Source organism: Culex pipiens, chromosome 3 (assembly GCF_016801865.2).
Source record: "Culex pipiens pallens isolate TS chromosome 3, TS_CPP_V2, whole genome shotgun sequence".
Classification (NCBI taxonomy): Eukaryota; Metazoa; Arthropoda; class Insecta; order Diptera; family Culicidae; genus Culex; species Culex pipiens.
The window spans coordinates 125,035,981-125,045,640 of NC_068939.1; the positions used below are offsets into that span (position 1 = coordinate 125,035,981).

General features: G+C 38.7%; 1 protein-coding gene across 1 annotated transcript; it reads right to left on the bottom strand.

Moving 5' to 3' along the window:
- Positions 1-5,779: 5,779 nt before the first annotated feature.
- LOC120412970 (terminal uridylyltransferase Tailor) lies at positions 5,780-7,754 on the bottom strand. The gene is made up of 3 exons (XM_039573618.2): positions 7,516-7,754; positions 6,339-7,443; positions 5,780-6,285 (listed from the first exon to the last, which is right to left on the bottom strand). The coding sequence occupies exons 1-3, from the start codon at positions 7,537-7,539 to the stop codon at positions 5,852-5,854; spliced, it is 1,563 nt and encodes a 520-aa protein (XP_039429552.1). The 5' UTR covers positions 7,540-7,754; the 3' UTR covers positions 5,780-5,851.
- Positions 7,755-9,660: the final 1,906 nt, after the last annotated feature.

Below are 9,660 nucleotides of genomic sequence, written 5' to 3' on the forward strand. Positions count from 1 at the left end.
CGCACTATCAATATTGGACCAAAATTCAAGTTTTTGGACTCTCCCAGGTGGATTTATGTCGAAAAATCGCATTTTTTCGAAACTTTTTTCAGAAATGCTCATTTAATTTTGGGTAGCCTATTTTTCCCAGTAAAACCAATACATGCAGCTTGTAGGAAATTTCATGGCAAACATTTTTCCTTTGAGAAAATACAAATTTCGACACTCCGGAGCCGAGATATTTGAGTTTTAGTGGATAAAAAATGCCAATTTTCAAAATTTCTCAGAGAAGCAAGGCCTACTAATTAACACTGGAACGCCCAACGCATGTCCAACTTACACGGACGCCCAAGCCTCCCAAAAAAGTTGGAACGGTAACTTCAACACGCCCGTTCTCGGGCATAACTCAACCAATCGGGACGATTCTTGTTCCCAGTGATTTGTAAGAATGTCTAGATGATCCTACAAATCTGTAATTTCTGCGACCGAAAACATCGTTCCAACTTTTTTTAAACAACTGCCTCCGCGGAATTTTTGGCGAATTTTTTTTTACACGCGAAAAAAAAAGTTGGAACCGAGGTTGGAACCGAGGTTGGAACGATGTTTTTGATCGCAAAAATTACAGATTTGATCAAATTAAGTTCTGCAAAGGTCTAGAATCATCTAGACATCCTAACAAATCACTGGAAAGAAGAATCATCTTGATTGGTTGAGTTATGCCCGAGAACCATTGAGTTGAAGTTACAGTCATCCCACATATTCGGAACACTTTTATGATAATTTGTCAATAGCATGCCAAAAGTAGCTTTTCTGTCGACCTTACTATTTTTAGAACCTTTATTTGGACATTATCTTGCTATTTCACTAGTAAAAGTAGTACTTTTTGAACAAAAAACTTCATTCCAAGACTATTTTGTCCAGAGCAGCAAAACATTGCCTCCAAATGGCCTGTTTCATAATTATGGGATGTTATTGTGCCTCCCACAATTGTGGAACACCTGAATTTAACTGATATTTTCACAAAAAAGTTATCAAACCATGTATAAAACCTAACTAATCTTGAGTTTCATTGGTTTCGGTGTGTGAAGTCATTTTTTGGTAATAAATATGTACTCCTGGAGAGATCCAAAGTTTGTTTACATTCGTAAGAAAAAAGTGTTCCGAATTTGTGGATTTCAAGGGTCAAAGTAATTCTTCAAAAACTTCATATAAAAGTTAAAATTTGCAGATGTTCGATACAGCATTCGAAAGATCGCAAGAAAAGCTTTCAAATGAAGGTAAAAGCGAATCATTAAGTTCAATTATCGATGTGCTATGATTTTTTGAACATTGGCCGATCTGGAAACCGTTCCGAATATGTGGGATGACTGTACCGTTCCAACTTTTTTGGAGCCTTGGGCGTTGGAATGTTAATGATGTTGCAAGCATATGTCGTAAAGGTCAGTGTATGCTTTCTTAAAGTAATTAGGCCGCTGAATCCGAATTTGTAGTCAATTTTCGTGTAAACAGTGATGTTTTGGAGCTACACCCTTTTTGTTGTTATTTGCGTGCAATTTAAATTGCTAGCAAGTTTGGTCATACTTTTCGAGGTTTTCGTTTCACTTTAATTGTTTTTTTAATACAAAAAGAATCCGAAATCTGATAAATATCACATTTCACGAACCTGCAAAATTGTAATTTTTTGTGAAGCTTAAAAAAATAAAAATTTTCAACATTCATACATTTTACAACTTCTGCTCACAGATATATTTAAATAGGAACTTTGGTGCGGTTCAATTTAAAAAAAAAATGACTGGTTGGTAAACAAGTGCTAAGAATCGGTCTTTTAAAAAATAGTCCTTTTTGGAGTGTCACTATTGTTTACTAAATATTCCTAAATCATAATGGCTCATTTAGACACAAATAATCGATGGACAAAGTTTCATACAAATAAAAAATACAATGAAAAGTCAATTTGCGAAATCCTAGAGTAGGTATCCCGCATAGTCAACAACCATACAGTCACCATTTGTCGAATGATTTTTCCTAAATGATCTTGATAATACACCAAATAGGGTGCAACCGTACATTTTCCATTCCTCAAACAATCCTACAATTTATTGAATAGGTCGTTAGGTAATGTTACAATACATTTTTACAAGGGATTTTTTTCGTGGATCATAGTCATACCCTACCCCAAACTGTTCAATTCTTATTTTATGTGAACCGTACCACAAATTAATAAAATATGATTTTAAATGGTGAACTGCTTTACCGACACTTACCGACACCATTTGAAAAGGGAGGAGCCAAAAAATAAACTTTACAAATGTTCTGGGAACTGTGTATTTAACGGGAATGGTAAGTATATGATTATTAATGGTGAGCGTTTTTTTTGTAATGTCCGGGATTTGTTACCGCTTGATGATGATGTCTCCTGTTGATTCTTCCGTGGTGCTGCCGCCTTATCTAATTGAGCTATCTCAGTTACATTGCGTTTGGCGGTTTAAAATGCATTTTATTATGAAATGTGGCCTCAAAATTTATCATAAATATATCTTAACATGTATGGTAGAACCATACAAATTAATTATAGACCAATCACATGGCGAACAGTTATCGTTCTGATAATGGTCAATCAATTGTTGAAATTATTTGGACTTATAAAAATTATCACGAAAATAAATTAGCTTTACATACAAACTATATGGCAAACAGGTACACTCAACCCCCGGTGGTTGGTCACTTTTTCGTTTGACACTTTTTTAGTTTGTACCCCGTTGGTTGGTCAAAGTCAAACTAAAAAGTGACGAACTGTCACTTTTTACACGGCGCTCACGCACACTTTCAAAACAAACGTTTAGTAGTGTGTGTGAACTCCGTGTAAAAGGGGTGTCAAACTAAAACGTGACCCCGTTCGTTTGACAACAGTTGGTGTCAAACCATCGGGGTTTGAGTGTATATCGTTCCATGAATTGTTGAACAATGGTTTGAATTGTTGGGACTTAGGAAAATTTTCGCTGAATTCAGGTATATCGTTCCATGAATTGTTGAACAATGGTTTGAATTGTTGACTCTTAGGAAAATTTTCGCCATAATTCAGGTATATCATTCCATGAATTGTTAAAGTATTATTTGAATTATTCGGACTTAAGATTTGTTTTTGCTGTAGTTCATTTGGCTCAATCATACAATACCTGTTTCAAATAATCCTAAGCGTTTGGCGAACAGTTATATCGTTCCATGAATTGTTGTACAATTGTTTGGATTATTGGGACTTAAGAGTTTTTCGCTGAACTTCAAGTTGGAAATACTACGTCGGCTATGGTACCCTTATGTTTTAACAATTGCTGTTCCGAAAAATCCTTACCATATGGCGAAAAGTTATATTTCTCCATGAATTGTTGAACAATTGTTTGAATCATTGGGACTTAAGAAAATTTTCGCTAAAATTCATTTTTGGCTCAATCATACAAAATCTGTTTGAAATAATACCGAACATATGAGGAATAATTATATCGTACCATTAATTGTTGTGCAATTGTTTCAATTATTAGGACTTAGGAAATTTAGGAAATTTTCCGCTTAGGTTTCTTTGACTAAATCATACCGAGTATATCATAACTTTTATCATACCGGCTACAGTACTATTATGTTCTAACAATAGCTGTTTCGAACCATCCTAATCGTATGACGAATAGATACCGTTCATTAAATTGTAGGAAAAAAAAATCAACCATTCGAATATGTCAAGATAAGTGTAACAATTCGGGAAATAGTACCATTTTAATTTTGTTATATGGTCGTGACATTATATCAACAATATCACAAATGGTAACCATACCAGAAATAATTTTCTTATGATTTCGACAGTTTCACCTTTGGTATTTGATTATGCGGGATATCTTATTTGTGAAAAAGGCATCTAACATTTCAAAAAGTGCGAAATATTTAGTATTTGGCTCTTTATTAATGTAAGTAATTTTTTTCGATAATTTTTAGATCAGTAGTGCGGTGCCTGTGTGGACGCTCAGTCCTGTTTTTTCGTGTTATTTTCCGTCTCTTTTATGTCGCTGTTCGAGTGCATGGGGTGATTGGTCATTATAATTAAATAATGGCATCAGTAGTGCGGTGCCTGTGTGGACGCTCAGTCCTGTTTTTTCGTGTTATTTTCCGTCTCTTTTGTGTCGCTGTTCGAGTGCATGGGGTGATTGGTCATTATAATTAAATAATGGCATCAGTAGTGCGGTGCCTGTGTGGACGCTCAGTCCTGTTTTTTCGTGTTATTTTCCGTCTCTTTTATGAGTGCGGTGACCACGGGGACGGGCTGTCTTGTTTTTGCATGCTCATTTTCATTTCTTTTGTGTCGCTGTTTGTGTGCTTGGGTGCGTGGTTATTATAATTAAATAATGGCATCATTAGTGCGCTGACCACGGGGACGCGCTGTCTTGTTTTTGCATGCTCATTTTCATTTCTTTTGTGTCGCTGTTTGTGTGCTTGGGTGCGTGGTTATTATAATTAAATAATGGCATCATTAGTGCGGTGACCACGGGGACGCGCTGTCTTGTTTTTGCATGCTCATTTTCATTTCTATTGTTTCGCTGTTTGTGTGCTTGGGTGCTTGGTTATTATATATAGGTGAAGGGATTTTATTAAATGATCATTATATTGCATTATTATATTTATTTGATTATATAACCACACTATATTTTACACTTTACACATCATACAAAACACATATGAAACTGTAAACAGGAGCGTTTGGTACGGTATGTCCACGCATCCTTCCTCCCCTGTAGATTCTGTGAAATGTGATCCGTTCTCAGAATCCTCTCTGCGGTAAACACAACGTAGTAGGGCCGCTTTAATTTTTGCAATACATTTTCGGGTGTTCTCGGATGTACTGCAATTATTAATAATGACAAGAAAAGTGCTTGGGGCGTAATCTAATCACAAGACTTTCCAGCATGCTTTCATCGGACTGGCTGCGTTTGTGTTAGATTAGATTAGATTAGATTAGTAATTTTTTTCGATAATTTTTATTTTTTCAGTTGTTTAGGAGGACATTTTGATCTCCTCAAAAAATAAAAACTAGCATTTCAAAAAGGGTGAAATATTTAGTGTTTAGACCTTTAAAAATGTTAGTAAAATTTTTTTTCGACGATTTTTATTTTTCCCGTGTCGTCAAGTGGTCATTAAGAGCAACTTTTGTTCTACTTTACTTTTCTTGTTTTATGTTTTTGTTGTATTATTTTTTAGTATTTTAATTTGCATTTATATTGTTTACCGTCATCAAGGGGTGATATTTGTATGACCCAATTTCACCCCCCAGATCCAATGTCACCCTTGATGACGGTAGTTTATGTTTGTTTTGGTAGTGTTTGGCCTATTCTACCAACTCCTATCATTAACATTTGCGATTCTTGTCTTTTCACGTTTTAACAGTAACTTTTTTTTGTATGTTTTTTTTTTCATTGTCCGCTATAGAATTATACCATTATCATTTAAATTGTAAATAAAAATGCACGGAGGCATAGTCTACAAATTTTTTTTTTTTAAACATTGGAAAAATCACATAAAAGAAGCTAAACATCCAACCCAAAAATAAATCTTATTTCCAATGCTTTTTTAAGATTAAAAATTGGTTGAAAAATTGATTTGTGGCGAATTTTTAAATCGAAGCCTACTTAGGGGCGGGGTTGGGTTGTGGAGGGTTAAAGATCAAGAAATTTTACATAACTGTTAAACATTAAAAAAAAAACAACTCTAAAATTCGGTAGCGTTATCTTAGTTTCGTGTCAACAAAAGAAAACACACACCATTCTGCTTGATGTATTGAAGTTTATTCTTGTGCGAATTTCATCAACCCATTAAAACCGAGCCCCCTGGCGGCCTACGCCTCTGGTTGTCCCTTGGCGGCAGCACTCTGCAGCAGCGGTCCCGTCTCGGCGCACAGCTTGCGGAACTTGCTCACGTTGATCGGCATCAGGCCCTTGGCGACGTTGTGGTTCAGCTCGAACGGATCCTGCACCACCATCGGTTTCGCGTACTGCAACAGCTCGTTGACGGGGTGGGCTTCGTTCATGTTCAGCGTGGCGTAGTACTCGCGCAGTGCTTTCATCTGGGCCGGGATTCGGGTGCCGAGCGGGTCGAAGTGAATCTTAAGCTGGGGCGTTCCGAGGAAGGGACACACCATGTTCGTTTCGAACTTGAACGCTTCCCCGTAGAAGGCGAAGAAGCCACCTAGGTAGAGTTCGATTTGTGCCTCCGGGATGGGGACGATCTTGAGCTGTTCCAGGGACTTGCGCTCGAAGTCGACGCGCCAATCTGGAAGGGGATTGAAGATGAGCTGGGAATTGTGATTCGTTTGATAAACTTACGCGAAATACGACGAACTTTGTGCTCCTCGGAGTTGTTCGTTTGCAGCTGGTACACGGAGGGCAGCAGTTTGTGTGCTTGGAAGAAGAAAATCGTGAGCAGCGTTACGGTGTACCCGTTCAGGGCTTCGATGTTGAGATAGCGAGCCCATTCCTTGACGTACAGCGTGACGGCACTGCACACGGGTTGAATCTCGAAGAAGTACTGAATCAGCTCGGTGTTGCACATGGACAGTCCGTTAGAGAAGGACAGGTCGCAGTCTAGCTTTTGCTGTAGGTTCCAGGTGCGCAGGATGGGCGTGCGAGCGTTCAGAATCGGCTTGAACTCACTCCAGTGACCGGACGCTTGCAGTAGGGCCTGCACCTGGTTGGAGTACCGCTGGATGGTGTCCTTGGACAAATTTCCCTCTTGATTCCCGTCCAAATCCAGGTAAATGTCCACGTCGCTCGTGTCGTTGCCCAGACCGGTCACACGCGAACCGAACGGGTGGGCCTTGACGTTCGGAAATTTGTACGCCAAAATCTTCTCCAAATCGGCGGCGATCGCCGCGTGCACCGGACTATTGACTTGCTCCTGTTTCCGTTCGGTCGTTGCTTTCAGCTGGTCTTGCGGGCTCTTGTTGGTTAGAAACTTTTTCATTTTGTTCGACACAGGTTCCTTAATCGTCGGAAGGCAGCCCACCTCCAGGCAGGGCTTCTCGTTGTGCAATCGTGGTTTGTTCTGAACGGGTTCTTTCCTCTTAACCGGTCCCTTACTCTCGCTCTTGGTCACCGGTTCCTTCGCCGGAGTTTTCACCTTCGGCGTATTCTCCACCTTAATGTCGTGTTCCGCCAGGTGCTTCAGCAGGCCCGGTTTCGTAATCTTGATCGAACGGTCGCACATCTTGCAGTTGATGCTGCGCGAGAATGTGTACCCCTCGAAGATGGCCTTGTCCCCGGCGTCCCACTCGCCCACCGGAACCAGCGTCTTCTGCGTCAGGAACCGGTCCGTCGTTTTGATCATCTTTTCCAAATATTCAACGGTTTTCAAATCAACCGCCGAGTACATCTCCGAAAAGGAAATCAGCTTCTGGGTCAGATTGGCGATCTCCCAGTTGAGCAGGTACAGCTAAAATTAATCGGAAAAAACCCCATTTTACTCTCTTCCCCCGCTTTGCTCCAAATACAAAACATCACTCACCTCCTGCTTAGCGGCCTGCACCATTTTTGTCAAAATGTATAAAATCAACAAAAAGTCACTTAAATACTTAAAACAAACTGTCCAAACTGTTAAACACTAAGTCTAGGATAGGGGAACGCGGGACAAACAGAAATGGGAATAATCCGGTGTTCGGGAAATCCGTCGTTCCGCCGGCTACCGATAACGACTCGTGGCCGTGGCACTTATTTACAAACCGAGAGGAATCTGACGTTTCTTTTTTGGAAACAAAAAACAGGCGTTGGACGCGAAGGTCGAAAGAGGAGATAAAGCGCAATGTTGATTTTCGGTGAAAAGAAATTGTACAGTGGCATCGATCGAGGCATCGATTGCATTATTAACACAAAATCATCATTTTACTTTATTTAAAATAGTTGAAATTCTTCCAGGAACATCAATAATTATAATTTTAGTACTTTAAAGAATGTTTCTGAGCCAAAACTCGAGTAGATGCTCTGCCACGTGTTCACCGTCTGACATGGGGCGTCGTAATTTTCTCCTAGTAGTCATAGCATACTAGGGACAATGCGTACATTTGAAGGGTGAATCGATGATTCTGGAGACACCGGACGTCGATCCAATGCGCACCTTGGGGACAGAATGGACAAGCCGAATTCCTTCTGGAATGTGTTCATTGGACCATTCCCTACACACCTGTCTTTATTCCGAGTGAATCCATGTTGTCCCCAGACCTGTAGGAACGATTGAACGAAAAGTATAAAAATCCCATAGAAATTTACATGTAAACTTATAATTGCTGGGGACAGGCCAATTCTCAACCAAATGGGCTGATATTTGGCATGAGAGTCCCTATGGGTATCCTCTACTAGGGGAACCTCGGTTTGCCTGATTCTGAGAACTTTTGGTTTTGGATGAAACACCCTATTGTACACGTTTAAATTTAATTAATCTTGAATAAAACATACACGTCAAATTTAGATTAATAAATCAAGCTTGTTATTTCCATCAAGAAGATTATGTTGGCATATTTTCAGTTTGAAGTGCGATTACAAGCTCATTACAAGCATTTTCAACTGAAATGAAGTAGGGGAAATTCTCGTATGTTTGGCAGGTTAAGCACTCGCTCCTAACTCCATCCAATTTTCTAATTTTCACTATTTCAACAATTAATTTTGCAAAACTTTTGATAGAAACTTGCTTGCTCACTTCTTATTGAGGTATTTATCACTCGATTTTAGTTGAAAACGCATTTAATTAGCTTTAATTGAATGTCAAAGTTCTGACCTGCCAACATTAGAGGCACGCTGGAATTAGATGCTGTTCCCCTAAGCAAACAAGATTCTGACAAAAGTTTTGCGAGGAATGTTGTTGTTGTTTATTTTATTACCGTGACTTTAACCTAGAGAGCGAATTTCATCACTTTTGAATCATTTTTCAAGTAAAAATATATTTTTCCAACATATTCAAAATTTGGCAACAATGTTCGAACAATTGGGTCCTAAAATGAAGCTTAGATTGCTGATATTATTGTTCACAGCGATAAAGCTTATTTTTCTGAGTACAATGACCCTTTGTGCGACCATAAAGAGCTTAAAATGGATTTTTAAATCAATTTTGAAAAATTAACCTCGCGGTCCTTCTTGACAGAAAAGCTCCTACTTGACAGGTCGTTCCAAGGGGACCATAGTTGATCCATCGAAAAAATGTTGTCTTGTCAAAAAAAAATTTTGCATTAAAATGAAAAAAAAGTGATCAGAAATGGTTTTTAATCGTGTTTTTTACCGTTGTACGTAAAAATTGGCATAGGGCTTTAGTACCCAATTATTCCTGATGTTGGAGAGTTATTGAAGATCAATATTTTGAGCCACAATAATAATTATTTAACTTTGAATTGTAACTTTTTTACACCATTGGAATCTTCTAGACCTCCATTTACAATTCAAATGCAAAGCGTCAGTTTTTTTCGCTTCTCAAACGCGTTCTGATCTGAGATCCCTTTGTCCTTTGTCGCACTTACATCAATTTCCAGGATGTGTCAAGATAGCATGACAAAATTGAATCTTCTTTCATATGAAAAGTGACAAAGATGCACGGAGTTTTTTCGGTTTTTGTTACCGAATATCTCAGGATTGAAATCGAATTTTGAGGATCTGTGAAGGTCAAATG

Coding starts and splice junctions, on each gene's coding strand:
- LOC120412970 (XM_039573618.2), bottom strand. CDS start 7,539: ATGGTGCAGGCCGCTAAGCAGGAG. Junction 7,444..7,515: donor TGCAGGCCGCTAAGCAGGAG/GTGAGTGATGTT, acceptor GATTAATTTTAG/CTGTACCTGCTCAACTGGGA. Junction 6,286..6,338: donor CAAAGTTCGTCGTATTTCGC/GTAAGTTTATCA, acceptor ATCCCCTTCCAG/ATTGGCGCGTCGACTTCGAG.